This window comes from Dermochelys coriacea, chromosome 11 (assembly GCF_009764565.3).
Source record: "Dermochelys coriacea isolate rDerCor1 chromosome 11, rDerCor1.pri.v4, whole genome shotgun sequence".
NCBI lineage: Eukaryota > Metazoa > Chordata > Testudines > Dermochelyidae > Dermochelys > Dermochelys coriacea.
This window is the reverse complement of record NC_050078.2, coordinates 8,452,494-8,473,496: the sequence shown is the minus strand read 5'-3', so window position 1 is coordinate 8,473,496 and position 21,003 is coordinate 8,452,494. Positions and strand designations below refer to the sequence as shown.

The 21,003-nt window shown below is 41.0% G+C and overlaps 2 protein-coding genes across 3 annotated transcripts in view; both read right to left on the bottom strand.

The window, feature by feature from the left end:
• Positions 1-11,704, bottom strand: part of LOC122458048 (band 4.1-like protein 5) — a 108,460-nt gene extending 96,756 nt beyond the window's left edge. Inside the window, exon 1 of the mRNA XM_043504917.1 lies at positions 11,668-11,704. The gene's annotated coding sequence lies outside the window, so the exon portion shown is untranslated. The remainder of the gene's footprint in view (positions 1-11,667) is intronic.
• EPB41L5 (erythrocyte membrane protein band 4.1 like 5) overlaps positions 8,157-21,003 on the bottom strand; it is a 58,861-nt gene continuing 46,014 nt past the window's right edge. For both annotated transcript variants that reach the window (XM_038421202.2, XM_038421200.2), the window contains exons 14-17: positions 20,654-20,681; positions 14,137-14,179; positions 12,768-12,877; positions 8,157-8,631 (exon numbers count right to left, since the gene is read on the bottom strand). In XM_038421202.2, the coding sequence (XP_038277130.1) occupies positions 8,448-8,631; positions 12,768-12,877; positions 14,137-14,179; positions 20,654-20,681 (365 nt within the window). In that variant the 3' untranslated portion in view covers positions 8,157-8,447. The remainder of the gene's footprint in view (positions 8,632-12,767; positions 12,878-14,136; positions 14,180-20,653; positions 20,682-21,003) is intronic.

Here is a 21,003-nt window from a genome sequence, read left to right as displayed (position 1 = left end):
GATTCCCATCCATCAGCACAAAAGCGATGATGGGGCCAAATGAAGTCTGTCCGTCACTTTCTATCTTGTGCCAGTTTCATTAATCTTTAAACCTTTTTGTTCTATGCCATTCTTCAATGACATTCAAAGCATCCTCGGTCTTCCTCTATTTCTAGTTCCTTGCACTCTGGTATGTATCACCATGTATGATATTATTTCTGGGTCCATTCTTGACACACAGCCAAACAACTGCAGTAATCTTTCTTGACTCTTCGGTAAGTGTTATTTCTTGCCCTAGCCATTTCCTATCTCATTTTTTTATTTTCTGCAGTCTTGAAACTCTCAGTATCCCCTAAGCCAGTTCATTTCTCCAGTCAAAATCTTCCATTCATTGCCTTTCCTCATACTCCAGCATTCCAACTCATACAGCAGTATTGGCATGACAATTGTCTCATATACACTAATTTTTGTTTTTCTCAAAATGTCTTTATTCTTCCAGAGCTTGCTGAATTTTCCAAATGGAATAGCCGCTAGTCTGACTCCTCTTATGTCATTTTCACCCCTCAATACTAGTCCTCCAAAGTACACACATTTTTCCACTTCTTCTAGTCTTTGTCTCAGAGTTTGATCTTTACCTCTTTCTCTTGTCTTCCAAATGCCATGTTTTTTGTCTTCTCCATGCTGATCTTCAATCTAAATTTTCTACTTTCCTGGTCTACCTCATCATTATGCTCCGTAAATCGTCCTTGGTCAATGCTGAGAGGTCAATATTATCTGTGAATTTCAGATTATGCACTGGCCTACCCCATAACATAACTCCTTCCATTTCACCTCTCACTGCTACAGCAAATATTGGGTCTAGTACCAAGCTGAACAAATCTGGTATTAGTGTGCATCCTTGTTTCACTCCTACGGTTGTCCTGAACCATTCCATCAGTTTGTCTACTTCCACCACACTCACTGACTTGCTGTAATGAATTTTTCAGGAACATCATACATTATCATAGCATTTGGCAGAAAGAATTATAGCAAGTTATCAAAAACCTGATGTATTAGTTCTCGTATCTTGTGATAAAACGCATGTCAAATTTCTCTTCACATATTCTTCTACTTATTTACACTGTTTGCTTATCGAGTTGTTTTTGAGTCTCTTTGCTTTCTATTTTATCTCTATTGAACTCAGATCTTTCATCCTCCTTTTTATTATCCTTCAGCTTCCTATACTTGTCACTTGACTGGCACACTTCATCTGTTACCACCTTGATTGGTGTGTTTTGGCTTTGTAGCCCAACACAATTTCAGTCTGAGCATAGGCCTGCTAAACCCAGGGATGTGAGTTCAATCCTTGAGGGGGCCATTTAGGGATCTGGGGCAAAAATTGGGGATCGGTCCTGCTTTGAGCAGGGGGTTGGACTAGATCTCCTGAGGTCCCTTCCAACCCTGATATTCTATGATTCTATGCATGGGGAGATGTCAATCACAACCAGGGGACCGAGGCTCAGCAGACATGCAAGCAAGCAAATGAGAGAGACTGTCCCTCGGTCTTGCTATTGCTGCATGCCCAGTGTGGAGGGGCAGGGGCTTCAGGGTATTTGGAGGTAGGCATAAGGCAGGCTCTGTTCCCGCAGGCAGAGCATAATGTAGCAGCCTGCCTAGCGAATTGTTCCCATTCTTAGTGAATTCCCCCAAGATCACAGAACAGGTGTAAAAGTTTTAAGGCTCCCTTTTCATTGCCAGAGTGGTGTAAAGGAGCCTTATTGTAAATGACAGTATGGCCCTATAAATACTTATAGTGCTTCAGTGATTTGAGCTGGTCTAAATTTTTGGACTGAAAAATTTTCCTTTCAAAACATGCTCCATGCACTGTTTATTACTGACCTTTCTGTGAGTTTGATTCCCCAGCCCTTATTTGCTCTTCAGTTGCCCAGGATGTAACACTGAGCATATAGTGGCATATATTTGTTGACTAATAACTAGAAATAAAGGGTTAAACCTAGCTACTATTACTATTAGACAAGGGGATCTTGGGATTTCCTCCAATGCTCCCCACTCCTATTCTCCATTGTATTGTAGTTTAAATAAATTATCAAAATAATTGAAACTGGCATGATTATATTGCATTATTTTGATATATAAAATATGCAGAATTTTAAAATATTGTGCACAGAATTTTTAATTTTTTGGCACAGAATTCCCCCAGGAGTATCGGTTGTAGCATTTCATATTCCTCTTTTCCTGTTAAATGTATTGATAGCAATGTATGCCCCAAAATATACAAAGTTTGTAATGTAACTAAAACAAAGTTACAGAGAGAACCTTGGGTTTTGAAATTTCCTAATTCTGAATGTTTGATTTCTCAACAGCCACACCAACAGGGTGGCCATCCCCTTTAAAGGGCCAGCCAATCTGGTTCAATTATCAGACCCTACTGGGAAGGGTTCAGATCCTATAAAAGGGCTGAGAGCTCAAACGAGAGGAGGTGCAGGAAGGAGACAGGTTCCAGCAGTAGTCTCAGAAGCAGGGGGATTGAAGGAAGGTCCTCCTTTTAGCGCTAAAGGGGAAAAGCCCATGGGAGCTGTAGCCCACAGTGGGCAAAGGAACTGCTTTTGGTTTTGGAGTTTTTCGTTTTAGGAGTAGAACTACGCTCAGAAAGAGACTTGAGCATGGCAATGAATCCTTGGTGGGATGCTCAGAAGATACAACCTGACTGAATAAACCGAGGCCACAGCTAGCCTAAAGCCAGACCAGGTAGGTAGCACTGTTGCACACTGCAAAACACTAGCATTAATGCGACCTACCAAAACAATTAACTAAACTCAAACATTCTGAGGCCAGGCTTATGTCAAAGCAGTGGTTGCTGCTGCTCGGGAGTGACTGGGAACTGACAGTGCACTTGTAGCAGGAGTGGAGAAAGAGAGATGGGACTGGGTTCCCTACCTCCTCTGGACCCAACACATAACCCAGTGACCCATGTCCACGCTGTGGGCACATGGGCCAGGCTGGGGTGCTGGGCCCATCAGCCCATTTCTCTCTTCTCCCTCCATTGGCATCAGATGAGGATGGAGTTTCCTTAATTAAAAAAAAAGGGGGGGGGAGGTTTGAGAGTACACCAGGCAAGGCTTCCCCTAATAACTGCACCCCCACCGCAAGCAATCCATTCATCGGCTCCTTCCCATTAACAACTCCCAAGACCCAGCTCTTCATTCCCCCGCTGGGAAAACAGCCTTCTCTTGAGGCCAGCTGATGTAGTTAGTTCTGTAGTGCAAGAGGAAGCTGTCTGTGCTGTGGTACTCAAGGCTCACACACTGATGATGTGAGAGGGGCGGGTTGTTACAGTTGCACACAACAGAATGGGTTGTTTTGGTTTTTTTTAACCTTTTTCCTTTAAGAAATCATGGGAAATAACATGCAAAAATGTTAAAACAACATTATTTAGATTGCATAGTCAAGCTCTTGTAAGTTAGGAATTGCCAGATTTGCAGTGGCTTAATTAAGCCCTCTTGTGTGTCCTGCCTATGAACTGAAAGAGCTGCTGTGGAAAAACTACTATATCAATGCGCAATTACTAACTGGGTCATAATGCATATGCACAAGTGAGCCCAATTAAGGTTGCACTGATCACCTTAATTCTGACATTTATTAGCTTCCGTGTGCTTGACTTTGCAACTTAAATAATGTTCGTTTACTGTAGTTTTTGTATATCACACATTAAGAAGCGGAGTATCTTTTTTACTTCTTTCATTTTTGGTTATTAGAAGGTGACCTGCAAAAGGAAGGAGTAAGAAATAGGTTTGTGACCTTTTAAAAGATTTTACAAAGAAATGGAAGGTGTTTAGAAAAACTAAGGAAGGCCCTTCTTAGCATTCCTAGATTTCTAAAGTGAAAGCAGAAAAAGGGCTTGGGAACACGTTTCAAATGTGGATTGCAAGCTCTCTGTTATTTAACAGGTAGGATCACAATGTTTTCACCCATGTGTTTGTAGAGGGACTGACAAAATCTGGACTTTTCTGAAGGCAACTCCCAAGCTGTTTTAACATTACGAGCCATTCATTATTATTTCCAACACTGACTGTGTATTACAAGCTGGCATCTGTTACGAGGGGAGAGAAGCTTCTTAGGAACAGGTGCGGGTTGCAATGGAGAGATGAATGTTGTGTGGTCAGTCACCATTAAACCATGTGGCAATACTTCTGGGTGTTTCCATAAGGCAGGGGTAGTGTAGAGGAGGACAGTCGCTAATAAAGATTTAATTGCAAATGCATATCCCAGAATCGTTCAGCCACTTGAATAGATTGGTACTGACTAATGGAGGAGTCGGCTATCATGTTGTATATGTTCCAGACTAAAAGATATTTTCCTGAAAGGGAAATATGAGCCAGGGGACTGGAAATAGGATACAGAACCTTTTACTTTTAACTCACCAGTTCAAATTCATCCATGCCGATAGTCACCAATGGCACAATTTTTAAGAGTGCTGAACATTTGCACATCCCATTGCAGTTAATGACAAACATTGCACTTGCCAGCCTGAATCAGACCTGCAGGACTGTCTAAGCCATTTCTCCAGTCTGACAATGGACAGCACCAAATGAGTCAGAAGAAGGTGCAAGAAATTCTGCAGTAGGTTGTAAACGTCTGATAATTTGTCCCCCATGAGATTCTCCTCCTAACCCCTTTAGTGAGGTTGGCTTAAACTGATGTCTGAGGTGTATTCTCTCTTCCAAACTATCTTTTGTCTTAACATTTACTGTAACAATTCTGGATATTCTTGTAGCAGATACTCAGCTCCTTTGAAAAAAATCAGGCTACATGTTACCACCATCTAACGTGGCCAGTGTGACCATTAACGGACTTCAGCTCTCAGTCAGCTAGCTTGGATCCTCAGTCTTCTGTCACTTACCCTTATGGAAATCAGGAGTAACGCCACTGAATTACACGAGTGTAAATACCGTGACAGAGGAGCATTAGATCCTTAGGAAGCAAGTGAGATTCAAACCCAGCTGGCAATAATATGCAACATATACAGTACTAAAAAAAAAATAATTCATTTCCAGGCTAGTCCATTCCAGTATAACCACTAGCCTGAGTTGACTTTTCACATTTGAATGAGCTGAGCTGTCCTTCCACACCAAGGTTTATCTAATGAATATGCCAACCAAGCTTTAACAATAGCGCTGCGGTAACACAATAGCCACCCAACGTGCCTTATACCACAGCCCACTAGAAGAGGTAGCTAATTTCTTCATTCATAGAATATCAGGGTTGAAAGGGACATCAGGAGGCCCGAGTGCTCTCTGCCATCTGGATTTCAGTCAGTATCTGCAGTAACCACAACCACCTCCATGTTTACCTTGAAGTTAAACATAGGCTCTTGGATAACATATGGAATAAGTATAAAGCCATTATGAACTTATTTTATTAAAAAGTATTTATCATTATGACAAAGATCCAAATATATTTTCAAAAAGTGGGATGTTTTGCCAGGCCATGCCACACACACACTCTTCTATTCTCTCTAGTGAGTTCTTTCTCTCTCTTTCTCTCACTCATGGAATATTTAGCTGGTAGGTAGAGTACTGTACCTGCTCGGTATAATAGATTTCATTTTTAAATTCTTCTAGTACTTCTGAAATACAGAAACTAACACAGAAAAGTAGTTTTGTGTTAGTAAGAAAACTTTTGTCTGAACCTACTACCACCAAACGCACAAATAAACCTACCTAAAAGGAGTATGAAGCTACTCTAGTCACCTCTGCTCACCTTATGGATCATTTATACACAGCGATCCTATCCTTTTTTGTAATACAATGGTAAATGGAAACTTAAATTTCATCAGTAATCTGATTTTATCTCCCCTTCTACACTACTGCCAAAATATCTACAGAGAAATTGCAATTATGTCCTGACTATACCTACTTTGTTAGCACCTTCCACGTGCTAAACACTTGAAAGATAAAATTTGCTTTTAAAACATTAAATTTGCGATTAGCAATTTGAAAATTATTCATAGAACCATATTGATTAAACACGTTCAGCAACACAGACACTTTCTACTCTTAAAGCTGAATGGTGGAGAATTTTTAGAAGACCTTTGTACCCATTTTTCCATTTGGTTTTGGACAAGAAGTAGAGAGCATTACTGTTCTTAAACGAACTAACTTGAGAGTTCCCCTACAAGAATTGTAGCCTTGACCTTTGAACCAACAGTCATATTCATGAATCATTCGGTAGAATGGGTGGTCTTCAGGCAGCCTGCACCATCTCATCTGGAGCACAGCAGCAGGGACCGGACAAAAGCACAGAGGAAACAGCATCACAGCTTTGCATTTTGATATACGTTTTAGAGAAATTATATCTTTTTCCAGGCTAAGCTATAGGTTTGATGGTAAGACTTGTTCGAAGCCTGGGACCAGTCTGTCAGTTTTTAAAAACCTGAGTGGTCTCTGACTCTGGATAGAGTCAATGAGACCACGTACATGAGGAAAGGGTGCAGTATCAGGTCCTCACTGCTACATGTCACACATAATTCTATTACTGTTTTCAGGTAAGGGGCTGGGGGGGGTGGAGGGGGAGAGAAGACATTTAATAATGCATATGGTTTCTGTAAACCCAGATGAGTTTGGGTTACACACTGCAGATTTCTGGAAATACTCACACCCCCTTGAAGCTAAAATCATTATCTGGAAGGGTCTAGTGTGACTTCTGAGATTCCAAACTGGAGCAGCATCTGGCTATAAAATCAACGAAGTTAGAGCACGCCCAAAATTCTCAATAAGCCAGTGAACTGGGTAATTGGTTCAGATGTCAGTAAGGGACTTTTTTAAGAAGAAGTGTATTTCCTAATTGCAAGACCACAAACAATGGAAGGCCCATTGCAATTTTTAGGGGGAAAATGTCCTCTTTTGGCAGAGAGGCATCTATAGACCTTGTAGCTTGGCAAACTCCCTTTAGACCAAAGATGTTTGTATGATTATCTTTAAAGCCCATATATCCTATTCCTAAATCAGGTGAGAGGGTGTAGCAGAGCTGTGGGTAGAGACAATGGCCAGATAAGGAAAGAAAATCTGTGATCCAACGTGATAGTATATTGTATTGACGACTATGAATGTGGAGCAAGTTTACACATACAGCGCTGCAGTGCGTAGTGGAAACATAACCTACACCGACGGGAGAGCTTCTCCCGTAGGCATAGGTACTCCACTTCCCCAAAAGGTGGTAGCTCTGTTGACAGGAGAAGCCCTCCTGTTGACACACTGCTGCCTATATAGGATTTCAGGTGGTACAACTGCATCGCTCAGGGCTGCAGATTTTTCACACTTCTGAATGACTCAGTTATACCGACACAAGTCGGTGTGTAAACCAACCTAAGATCTCTCTCTCACTCTCTCTCCCACACACCGTGAGCGTCTCTTACTTCAGACTATTCAAAATGTTTCTGTTTACGAGGTAAACTTACTCTGACAATTTCAGACACTAAAATGGTATTTTCCCAAAGTTAAACTATTTCCCAAACTATTGCTTCAAATCAGTTATTTTAGTAACAATAACCAAAATACAAGGAACTAAAACACACATTGCAAACTGTTTTCTGGAATAGCAGTAATAGTGTTTATCCAAACTGGAGCGGAGTGTTGCTAGGAGGACACTGACAACAGGCATAGGATCATGCCTATGGTTCAGTGTATTAAGAACTGAGTTGTTCTTAAGTGTACATATAGATATGGACCGAGCTATTCCACTAATAGCAAAAGTCTTAAAACCTTCCCTACAGTGAAAACCAGGGAAGAAACATGGTTTTCCTATACAAGCAATCAAGACATCATTCAAAAATATTTTCTCGCTGCCTCCTTCCCCCCCCCGCAATTCTACTCTGTACCTTTTCAGGGGCTCTGGTTTGTTCTGTTTTTTTTAAATAAAATAATTTCATTTAATTTCCAAGAAACATTTTCAAGTAAAATAACTACAGAACTTGTTACCAACAGACTTAGAGTGGTTGAACTGTAAGTCACCCATTTCTCCCATGCTTTTTAAAATAAACTATTATGGTGCAAGAGCAAGGGCAGTTATACACCAATGATGGTCCTCTGATTTACTTTGATTCTTGAAATCACACTTAATACCACAGGTGCAATAACCAGTTTTGTTATAGATGCAAACTCCTGCAGGGGTCTTCAGAGTTACAACCAGCTGAAATCCTTTAATCGTTAAGAAAAATCTTAACACATTTAAAAAGATACACATACTCTTTTCGGTACAAGAATACCTGGAGTAACAGACCAGTAGTGTATATGCTAATTTTTCTTTAAAAGATTCAATACAAACAGCACCATATGCAGGGGCCTTCGCACAAGGTCTGGGTTTTCCTAATCAGCTCTGGGTCCATTGTCCTTATCTTAGAGACAACTCAGAAAATATAACGTTCCAGACTGTGTTACAGAACAGCCTCAAGCTCCAAAAAGGGCCACGTCTCATAGATCGGTCATGGTAGTTTGGACAGCATAACCAATGGCATCACTATGAATTCCTGCATTCTTCACATTGCGCTCATGGACAAAATCAGTGTAGTGTCTATCCGCAGACTGGGTCGAGGGCGGGGCCCATGTGTTCCATACACTTCCACCACGTTGACGGCAGTCATCAGCATCAAAGGGCCTGGATCATTGGGGATTGGGAGGGGGCACAGTTAGTAATTAGCAACAGAAGGGGAAGAGGGTGGAAGACAGTAGGAGGTGAGAGGAAGGGAGGGAAGAATGATATGAAAAAGAGTAATAAGGAAGAACTAAATTGCCAAATGTCAAACACCTAATAAAGGAAGCGTGCAAGGATATACACAGAATAAAATAGCAGGAATGTCAAATTAACCCCTTCATTGCTGCTGCCAGATTGTATACGTACTTCTGCAAAAGCTTCAAAATGGAAAGTGAAGGCATCCCATGTATGTAATGCTTGTAACTTACAATGTGCTTTTCATCTATATATTCCAAAGCATTTTACAAAGCTAAGTGTTATCCCCATTTTACAGACGAGAAAACAGGCAAAGACATGAAGGAATACACCTCCTTGACAGAGTGCTTTACATGTTTAGTGGCATTAGAGGGTTTGAATGACATGTCTCAATGCACAGTGGAAACAAGCTACTGCATGCAACAGCAAGGTTTAAAGCTACCAAAGAAGGCAGGTTCTCAAGGCAAATGAAAAGAGGGGGAAAGGAGGAAAGAGGACATCATAAAAAACAAGCATTATAGTCAAAGAGGGGATCACTACAGCACATCTCTCACATTTCATTAGCAGAATTCACTAAAGAACTAGACATTACTGAAGAACCTGATTATAGCTGTATTTGATTATCTTGAACATGATAATATGATTGGAGGTGGATTATTTTAGGAAAAGGCCAAGACCTTGTCTTCCAATTTGTTTGAAAAATGTAGCAATATAAAAGTGACTATACATAGCCAGTGCTAATGATTCCACACTGGGAATAAAGTCCTCAAGGGCTTAGGAAGACTAACAGGATACAGCACGATTCATGTATAAAGCACTGTCCTGACATTAATCTATTTATGCAAGTGCCAAGTAATTCTTATGCGGGAAGCAATACGGCCTTGGGATAATTAACTTGCTCCACTGAAACAGACACCTGCATGATTTGATTTTAGAACTTTTAAGCGTTTTCTTATAAGAAGCATCAAGGTGGGAAAAAATGAACCAACATGTAGAGACTGTTCCAGCATTGTTTTCTCTATCCGATTCGGAATCCTGCATTATAATGGTTTACGTGAGGCTGACGTACACTCTGTAAGACATGCTCACAAAAAACAAGCTCTCTCTCTTTTTCTAAGCTATTCAAGGGAGCAAATTCCTAAAATAGCCCCCTTTAAATAGGGTAATTTTAGAGTCAGTCATTTAGTTTAACCATAAACAAGTAAGTGGATCATCAGATACAGCTACAAAGTGTTCATATTTCATCAGGTCTCATGTCCCAGTAAGTTCAGTTTAATACTTTTAACCACACCAAAACAATTGAGCAGGCAGGACATTAGCTAAAAGATCACATTAGGCAGGGAAGCAGAAAAGACATGCGGGATTCACAACAGGGGTAAAGGATTAGACAGTCCTCCTTTAGAAAGGAGAAAAGATTTGCATGACGTTCACCCACAGGAGCGCAGAATTTTGTTCTTTGCAATTCATATTGTGAAGAAATGGCATATGAGGTCCAAAAGTTAAAACAGCCATCAAATGGTTTGTTTTTAAGTTATTCCCTAATTTTCATAATTTAAGAAACCAAATGAAAAGCTGCTCAAACAGGAGGTAGTAAGACCTGTGCATGCTCCCTGACACGGAAATAGACTTGCTAACCTGCTATTGCTTCTTCCCCATTTTATCCCAGAAGCAACTCTTAGTCCAGCACAAAGCCAGAAAGATGCTGCTTGTGTTTGGGGACCTCCAGTTTTGCAGCTAATACCTCATATTGTTTGATGGTTACATTTGGATTTGTATGGCCAAAAGGGCACAGAAACCTCTTCTGTACTGAGGAATTTAAACAATATTGCAGAGGATTTCAAAATCAGAAACAAAAAGACTGAAAATCCTTCTTATGATCTGGCTCATCATTTTTGATGACACCTGCAGCATTCCAGTTTTAAATTAAAAGAAGGGCTGTAATGTAGCCAGTAGAGGTATCTGCAAGGAACACCCAGAAATTGACAGGTTAGATCCTTAATCCTAATCCATTCACCCCAATCACCACTATAAAAAAATAACCTGAAATATTTCAGTGTTTTCAGCCTATCCATGGACATTATTTTTCAAAAAGGAGGACTGTTTTTTTGTGACAGAAGCCAAAGCCAATTCATGCGGAAATAGGCCAATTAAAAGCAAAGGGCAGTTTAGAAAAAAAACCATTAGCTGCAACAAGACACTAAGATATCAAGTCATGTAAGTCACAGCCCTCCAACTAGACACATATGTTTCAGCAATGTGTCCACCAAACCCCATTCCCAACCTGTGAAACTTGAATGCAGCACACATAGTTGACAACACAGCTCCAAACTGTTCTTTATTTCCCCATTTTAAGGCTAGATGCATCCCTTACTGCAGAAGGCAGAACAGCTGCTAGCAAACCATGTTAAACCCACATTACCAGAAAGAAAGCTGCTCCAAAAGTTACTACAATATTTTTATAAGCACAGAGAAAGTTTTATTTTCTTCTGAGTGAATATATTAAAACTGTTTCAAGTAGGAATGGATGTTTTCTTGGGGTATGTTACATTAGGTAACACACAGATAAATTTTATATTCAGCCACCCTCTTCAGCAGACAAACTTCCTTCTGCAGCTGAATCTAGCAAAGAAGCCTAGATTTCCTGACAAGGTCCGTCAGCAACACAGGTTCAGGCTCTTAATCCTAACACAGGCACCCTGGGATCAAAACTACCACAGAGGGGCCTGTAAATTCTCTCAGCTTCTGAACAGAAGTAATGGAACTTTAATATAGAACAGAAACCTTATTATTGCTACATAACAGTATTGCTACCACCATAAAAGACCTATGTAGAGCCGTTTGGAGCTGGAGTCAAATGTTCCGAACGAAGAAGTTACCAGATTCTAGCAAGCACCTTGCAGTTAGACTGAGTAAATACAAAACGAAATCATACTGAGAAGGCTGAAAGAATAAAGATACAACCACCTTTCACCCACCACCACCACCAGGGAAGAAATCGACCGATCAAGGAGATCACCACAGACACCCCAGAGATTTCAGATACTAGGCAAATCAAGGGCAAAAGAAAAAGAGAAAGCACCATTTCATCAAATGTTTTGCAGCAGAATTACAATGCAGAAGATGCAGAGCAGAATTATTCTCCCTCTTTAAATCCAAGATCCAGTATATTTAAAAAACCCCCACTTAATATGTAATTAGTTAGATTTATATAATGCATTTCTTTACACCATTACTGCCAGGTATTAACCATATTTACATAGTCTTGTCTTTAAGAGACACAAAAGCAAACAGAATCAGATTCTAGTCAAATGGAGGACCTTTTCTTTTGAGGATTGAAACTGCTTAGGATAAGAGCTTTAAATCCATTGCGTCCCATCACAGCTGCTCCGCAAAGCCTAACAAATCAGAGCTCCACTTCCACTACTGCATCCCCATTGAAGTCAAAACCCATGCTATAGGATACAAAGAGTGAAAAGACTAAGAGCTGCTCTCTCAATCTCACCCAAATTCTGGTATATAAAGAGCAGACATTTTAATTAAATGAAATCAAGCTCTTATCCTTCAACCATTTCAGTTTCCCCAAACAAACTCCTCCTCTCTTTGCACTGTAGAGGCAGTTTACCCATTGCATAAGATTTCTGGGAGACATCCAGAAAGAACTTGATTTATGATTGGCACGTTTTTCCCAGGATCTAACAGGATAAGTCTCTGTTCCTGGGCTGCATGCCTCCAGGCACTAGGTTACAGGAGACTATGTTGGCCGTAGAAGGTGGAACAACTCCCACCAGAGCTAGAAAATGCTGCAGTAGATTCCTCCATAGGAATAGCAGCAAAGATTCCCTCAGAAGCTGAGCAGGTTGCCTCTGCAGTACTCCCCACCTCGTCTCAAAGCACTGATCCAGCTTTATCACCACTAACCTGACCCACAATTTAGTCTTCTCAAAAAGACAATACAGGTAATTCAACAGCAGATTCACTATAAAAAGAAAGGCATTTGGACTGTACATAAGCGAATGACCTTTCCCTTTCAATCAAAGAAATTAGCAAGGGTCTGCAGAACGCACCATTTTATGTCTTGCTGGCTGGCTCCAGGGCTCCTAGGAAGGTTTTCTATTTCCACTAAGACTGGGCCAGACGGAATGACGACAGGCAGGGTCAGCTTTGCATTCCAGCTCTTGAGAAATGAAACAAAAACAAGCAAGTCATCTTAAACACTTTACTGCATGACAATGACACATGGAAAAACACAACTCCTCCTTGTGCCCCAAAACGAGGCTGACAAGACTTCTCCCATTGATACTTCCCCCCATTGGAGATACATGTCCCACTTTTCAAGTGCCAGTAACAGTACCAGGGTCATACTGGATACAGCACTGCTCTTGGATTTGCAGGTAACAGCTGCAGCGCCCTTTTTCATTCATGGTTTGTCCTGGATGCAGCAACTGTTCCCCTCTGTGACTAGCTCTGCAACAGTGATCTACAACTTTGTAACCCAAAAGCAAGATTACTGCAATTCATCTACCCCTGAATAGCACCCAGAAGCATCAACTGTTGCTGAATAAAGCAGCTAACCTTGCAAGTAGAGTAAGCAGTTATGAACACAGAGCATCAGCACATCTGTTTGCTTCCAGATGCGGCTGAAGGGATTATACTTTTAATGGCCTAGAAGATCACCCCCTGATGGTGTCCAATCTGCTCTGTTGCACTTACTGTCCGCCCCTCCAGCTGACATAGTCCAGAATGGGTGGCAGGGCATTCCTATTGAAGAGTCCATGCCTCTGAAACCTAACCCCTCTGGTGTATCATTCTAGTAACTGGGGAGAGAGGTGGTTATATTTCGGTAATGGTTGTTTTCAGTGACACAAAGCACCTACCATGCACCGATGCTGAGGGGATGAGTGCATCAAAACTTTTATGAAAAACAAAAAAAATTTAGATGTTGCCAGTAATTTATCCTTGATGTAGCAGAAGTACATGTCCCTTTAAAAATACCAGAGCAGTAGCCCAGAACGCTAGTAAGAGAGGGAAGCAAAACTGCCAGCAAGCTCTGTCCCTCTCCTTTGTGTGCAGTTTAACCTGCAGAGCACTAGTACAGTTTTGCAGGTTACTATAGTTCTCAAAGATCATACACAGCTAAACAACTTATGATAATTTACTATGTTTACATGTTGGAGGAGGTGGGGGAATCTCCCTCTCCAGCTAGTTAGCTAAAATCCTCCATGCCGAGTTAACCAATGATCCTACTTGTCACTTAGTAGCTGAAATAAGAGTCTAGTTTAATGTGTAACTCTAGAATCAATAGTCAGTCAAACGAAGCCACTGCATTTAAAAAGGTTAGCATAGGGCCCCAACTCTTGAAACTTGTGAAGACCAATGAAGCTTTTGCGTTTAGGGAAACGGTCTCAGAAATGAATGCTGTAGAGATTGCCTTACTTGTTGTGATCCATTATTTTGATGTAAGACATTGTTCGGAATGCTGAAAAGCAAGAAAAATTTAAATCAGAATCTTTCAGGGATCAAGATATATGTTTATAAATTGTGTGGGGGACCAAAATCAGATAGATTTCAAGTAGAACAACAATTTACTAGAGGTCTTTCTACACCATTTAATCTAAAAATCACTCTCCAAATGAAGTTAAAAACCTTATGCCTGTGGTCAGCAACCTTATTCCAATGAGAGCAGGGCTACCAGACTTCCAATTTGTTCAGGCTGGAGTTTCACTATATCCTGTCTCACTTTTTCCCTTGCCATTGCATGATGTCTAGTTGGATTATATGAAATTTCCTTGAGGTGAGGACAACACTAAGCAGGCATGCCTTTAACACAATGCAATTTTTGCATATACAGAGCCAGATTTTAAACATTCAACATAAGACAGATGGCAAAAGTACCTTCCCTATTCATTACAGTTATACTCTCATTGTATAATTAACTTTGGACAGAAAATGGCCGAGATTACATAACTGCTATTATCTGAAGTCTCATGAAGTTGCAGGGAAGGAAGGTTCAAAAGCAACAGTTCACATTGTATATGAATGAGTCTACTCTCCCTACAAGCCCCAGAAGCCCAGAGTATTGCTAGCCCTACTCAGATACTCAAAAATAATGAGTCAGGACACCAAAAAATTAACGAGTTAAAAAATAGATTTTGGATTATTTTTATCTGTCTTCTAATATCTGAGTCTGTAGACTGCACACATTTCACATTTTTAAGATCTTCTCCACAATTACAAGGGATAGAAACTTTTTATATTTAAATGAAAGCTGAGATTCTCATGTAGTCACATGACTCCAGGAACTGGGGCTATAAGAAAAAAAAATATCCTGGGAGATGAGTCCAATCCATTTAGAAGTGGAAATCCAAATGTGTTCCCCTTCTGCCTTCTTCACTAGATGGATGGCAGCTGTAATAAAGGGTCTAGGGGAGGGGATGCTGAAGGAATTCAGGATTCAGTTTCAGATAGGGTTTCCTCACATGCTGGGCATGGGCAGAAAGACATGGAAGAGAAAAACACCACAGCCAACACACATACAGGCCATTGTGGATCTGATCTAACCAAAAATGTTAAGACTTGGTCTAAAAAAAGCTTCTTTTCCAATCTCTCATTTTAAAGAAGAGTTTAATCCAGATTCTATTAGTGCCCCAGTTGCTTCTGGCTGGAACAATTGGTATAATTTGCACAGAGTAACCATCCTGTCAGTCAACCTGCTGAGTAAACTGGTTTCAATATTTTTGAAGTCCTTGTACTTAAATAGCCCTATAGGTATAACACCAACCAAGATCATACAAGCTGCACTCTGGCTGTTCTCTTACCGTGCTCTCTGCACTGAGGGGGAAGTGCAGAGTGGCATTACAAGAACAGAGTACTGCACCTTTAAAAAAAATACTGAGGAATGCTTGTACAATCAACACATTCCTCACCGATGAGTTAATACAAAAGAAAGGAACAACATGCATCTTTCATGATGCATTTTAATTAGTGATGCTCGAGTGTGCAGTTTCAGAAACAGCACTGATTGCTCTGGGGGTGAATGTGCCATGACACAACATCAAGGTGAGTATCAGGGAAACTAAAGCCTTCAGCACTGGCAGGAGGGGAAATTGTACAGAGCTCCTCTTCCTGCAGCTATGCTGGTTTGAACAAGAGATTCAAGTAAAATGGCATACCGACAAAATGTGAAGAGCAATTATTAGCACTAATAAATAAACTACACATCTACCGCCCCTATCCGAGGATTTCAAAGCACTTTACAGACTTTAATTAAGCTTTCGAACATCCAGAATCATTGGGAGGTAGGTCAGTATTAACCTCATTTTACAGATGGGGAAAAATGATGCAGAGAATAGTGAAGAGACTTGCCCAGAACCATACTAAGGAAGAGAACCCAGAGGCTCAGCCCCTTAACCAATTACTACTACAACGCCTGGTCTATGACGATGGAGCAAAAGCAACCTTGCTCTGTAGAATCTATCAGCTTCCTAGTCACTTCAGTTTCGAAGTATGGCTACACTTCACCCGCTCTCTGTGACTTATATCTACCCACTCACATCCTCCAATCTGGTCCTCAGTTGCTATTACTCTGCAAGTAAGGGGATCTCACTCTCTCACTAGCAGTGGCCTATCTGTGTAGGGCAGTGGTTTTCAACCTTTCCTGATTACTATACCCCTTTCAGGAGTCTGAAGCCTGAGCCCCACTGCTTGGGGCTCAAGCATGTAATTTAGCTTCGTGGGGCCCGAGGCAACTGTCCTACTTGCCACTCCTGAATGCCAGTCCTGTACTTGCGACCTCCCTCCCCCCTCCAAGCCCATCCGGCAACTCCCAGGTTGAGAAACACTGATCTAGATGAGTTGACATACCCCCTAGAAGACCTCTGCATAATCCCCGGGGTACATGTACCGCTGCTTGAGAACCACTGGTGTAGGGCTCTTCCTTCATACCATTCAAGTGTCACCTCAAAAAAATCTTCCTCCTTGCTGTAACCTATAATTTACTCAAAACACTGCCTATCCTTTCTCCAATACAAATTCATCTTACAAACTCTTCCTACTCTCCCAATCTTACCTCCAACCTGTTTTCTTTTAGCTTCCCCGCCACATGCACTTGCACTTTTACTGCTTTTAAATTTCATCTGCCTCTACCCACAGAAATTGCCAGATCAAATATCCCTTTGCATCAGTGATTACTAAATGGCGGAGAATAAAAAACAGCCCACAACAAAACAACCTACTGAGAGTTTTATTATGTTTTTAAATCTTGTGTATTACTTCAACAAGGGGATTTTCAATCTGGTTTCTTTGGCGCCAGTTAATGGGTGGCAATCAGACAGGCCAGGGAAGTGACAGCATTCACCTTGGTTTCTCTTCTCCGCTCTCCCACCCAGCCCCCACTGCTAGCTCCACCTAATGAGCTGGATTCGCATGGAGTTACTAAATGAAAACCCAACTATAAAGGAGGGGAGAACATCCAGGAACAGGAAGAAACACATCAAAGAAAAACGAGGCCAGTCCAGTTACTCTGAAACATTAAATTCAATGAGCTAAACAAACCTAATTCCCCCTTGGGTCATGGAGGAAGAGCCAATAACTTGTTGTTATAATCTAAATCAGCCTCGAAAGGAATATGATTTTGGCTCTGGAAATAGATGAAGCCCCTATGGAATGTCATTATAGAGGAGGCATTGTGGGAGAAGAATGATCTGCCAGCCTCACACTGGAAAACATCCAGGCCTATGTACCATGGGCAGTGGAGTGCAAATACAGTGGGGTGTTTGAGTGGGTTAGCTTGTCTTTATAAGTATGTGTGACCTTAAGAACCACAGTATTCACACCCTAAACACTAGTGTGCTGATCTTTGTACAAAATATGCCTTGTGAGATATCATCTGAAAACAAATAACTCACTGATCATTTATATGCTTGCATAATGTATATACATGGTTTGTATTAAGAGTTATGGCTGTATGCTGGAATTATGACTAAAGTGTGTTTAAATTGGGCATATCAGAGGGAGCAGGTAAACAGGTCTCGCTTAGACAAAGGAATGTGTATTTGATTCTCTGACCAGCCCAATCTTCAGGCAAAGACAATGAAAGTCTTTTTTTTTTTTATAAACATATTAGGTAAACAAAGCTATTAAGCTAACAAAGTGGGGTAAGAAAGACCATGGAGCTTCCTTCACCACCAGACTCCATGTCAGCATCCTCACGGCTTGAATAAACTATACTTTGAGCATAACCCTCAGAAAAATCAATTTCAAAGACTTATTGGTGTACAAAGATGGGATGTGGGGGGCGGGGAGCTGAACCTCAACTGATAAGCAATTGAATCAATTGATTGTATACAATATTATGGTGTTATAAAAAAGTGCATAGAGAGACGTCTTTTCTGGAATCCAATTACACACTGGTAATTAATATCATTGTGAAATGTATGTTTTAACATTATATAAGAAAATATGGATACGTAATGATATTGTGCTGTACTGTCTGTGGCCAAACAGGTTCCCTCCCAGACAGGAGAGAAGGCAGCTATTCACCTGTCTCCTATGTAAATTCAGCATGGCGGAATCAAAACAATGGAAGCCCTACTTACATACAGGGAGGTGGAAAGGCCACGGGAAGGGAAAAACAGAATAAAGTCATCCTGCCTCTTGTAACAAAGTAGATATAAGCGGACAGAAGCCATCTTTGGCATCCATCACTAGACAGACAAAATGGAGCAGAGCTCTTACAAACTGAGAAAGATGGGTCCTTCCACCAAGGGGCAAGATAGTGACTGAAGTCTCTGGAAACTGAATACAGGTGAGAAACCATCACAAATAATGCCTACACTTTGCTAGATTAAGTTTTAGACTTTTAGATGTGTGTTTTCACTTTTATTTGCTTGTAACCCTTTCTAACTTTATTCCTTTTACCTGTCATCACTTAACCTATGTCCTACTGTGTATAAACTTGATTTATTTTTACTATAAAGCAACTCAGTGCTGTGTTTAATTGGAATGGTGTATTTACCTCAATTAATAATCCGTGATGTGCTTTTGTGTCCTTAGAGGAACAAACAAACCTTACTATTTTTCTGAACTATCCAGGAGAGGGCTGGACATTTCAGAGCACAGTGTTGGGAAAATTTGGGACAGAGTGTGCTGGAATCATCTTGCTGGTTCTATCAAATCCTGGTAGAGACCAGGAAGTGTGAATGATGTGTGGCTGGCCAGCTGCTGGGGTCAGAGTTGTTGGACCAGGGCTATAGTTATACACAGACACTCACGGTGTGACCTGCATGCTTGCTGCTGACAGGTAACTCCTTGCCTGGGACGTTCAAGTAGCAAAGCATTTGAGGCACCCACAGTTAGAAGATGGTGACTCAACCCCTCACTGCTCTGGATTGCATCCTGAACCCTTCAACAGCACGAAATGGCTTCCACTCAGGACTCTTCAGGATGTACAACTCTACAGCACAACAAAAGCATAAGCTGGGCAAGGTGCTATGGGAATCTCACTTATTTCCAAGCCCACTATGGAATTTTCTGCTGCTGCAACCCACAGCATTTCCCTAGGTGAGTTATTCTCTCGGCCAGATGGTTAACTGCTGTAGAAGGTGGCACAGTAGCAGCACACATACAAATAGAGGTGAAGGATAAGACATGGGAGGCACAGCCTCCTGTTTCCAACCCATGCTCCCCCTAAGCACAGCACTTCTGGGGAGCTTCTAGTCCTTGTTGGATCAAGTACATACTTTAATCTGGCACAAAATTTGGTGCCTTGATCCAGCAAGGGCTACAAGCTCCCCAGAAGTGCTGTGCTTGGGGTGCGGGGGTGGGAAAACCGAGGGTTGTGCCTCACACGGCTTTCCTTACGACCCTTTCTGACTGACAGAGAGCAACATGCAGGCCCTCAACAGGAGGGCCTTCTATGCTAGGACTTGGAGATGCAAGGGAGAGAGGTGAGAACCAGCTGAGTGCAACTCCTTTGGGTAGGCATTGAGGGGGTTGCCCCAACTGCATTTGGAATATGACTCTACAAGTTACCAGGATCTGAGGGCTGAAAAAGAGAGCTGTTCCTTATGGATGTGAACATTTGTGTGAAAAGAGCACAGATACTACAGTGGTACAAGCTTCAGAGAAGCACATTGCTACAACAATGATAATATAATCCTGGAAGACCTCTTTCAAGAAGGAAGAGGAGGAATGTGAAGTAATTAAATGGGTTGATTTCTAAGGTGTAGAAAGAGAATTGATAACTGGAGAATATTACTTATTATTTGTATTGCAGTAATACTTAGGAGGCTCAGACATTGATCAGGATTCCACTGGGTTAGGTGCTGCACAAATGCAGAAGAAAATTACACTCACTCCTAAAATGTTGGGCACTCTCCCTACTGATTATTATTATTATAGGTGAAGGCATAAGTGTAAAAATGAAGAGAACAATTTGGTGGAAGTGTCTAGTTCTACACTCGTGAATTCCATAAGCTTTGTATTTCAATCGCATCATTGTAGTAGAGAGACATCAGCAAGAAGAAATCCTCTTATTCCTGTCTGCTTGACTCTCTCACAGCACAACAGAAAAATCCTGCTATCCTCCTCACCAACACTTGAAAGCAAGTGAGGACTGGAGTTAGTCATAAACCACTACCCCAGAATTCAAAAGTATTTTTGCTTGATAGGATGCATTCTTGGCAATATCCTCCAATGAAACAGCATCACCTAAAACCAGCAACTCTCCACTGAAAAATAGGAAGGACCTACCCAAACTGAAAAAGCAACTTTCACTGTGGCCTGTGTTATTCAGGAGGTCAGGCTAGATGATCAAATGGTTCCTTCTGGTCTTAAAAGGTAAATTAATAGTGCTCCTTTAGATCTGAACTAACCTTATAACCTGCCTCCATACACACACGTAACTAAATACAGACTGAACCGAAAGGAAATTAAGTAGCAGAATGTCTCCTACCTTGTTTCTTCAAGTTTAGCAATGTTTGCTGCAAAAAATTCCAGACAAGATCGATTACAAATTTAAATTTGCATTCATTCTATTAGTATTTATATAGCACCATAAATATCTTCTTTTTAAATGTCATGGATATCTTCCCCCACAAAGCTTACAACCTAAATTAACCAAACACAGAAAAAGACTAGAGTAACCGCAAATAAGGAGTTGCGAAGCAAATACATATGAAGCATGAAGAACACATTTTTAAACTGGAGACTAGGATTTATGAAGGGATTTGAAAGCAGACATGGTCATTCCAGGCATAAGCAAGAGTGAGAGAAGGAGACAAAGTGAATATCAAGACAAGAAAA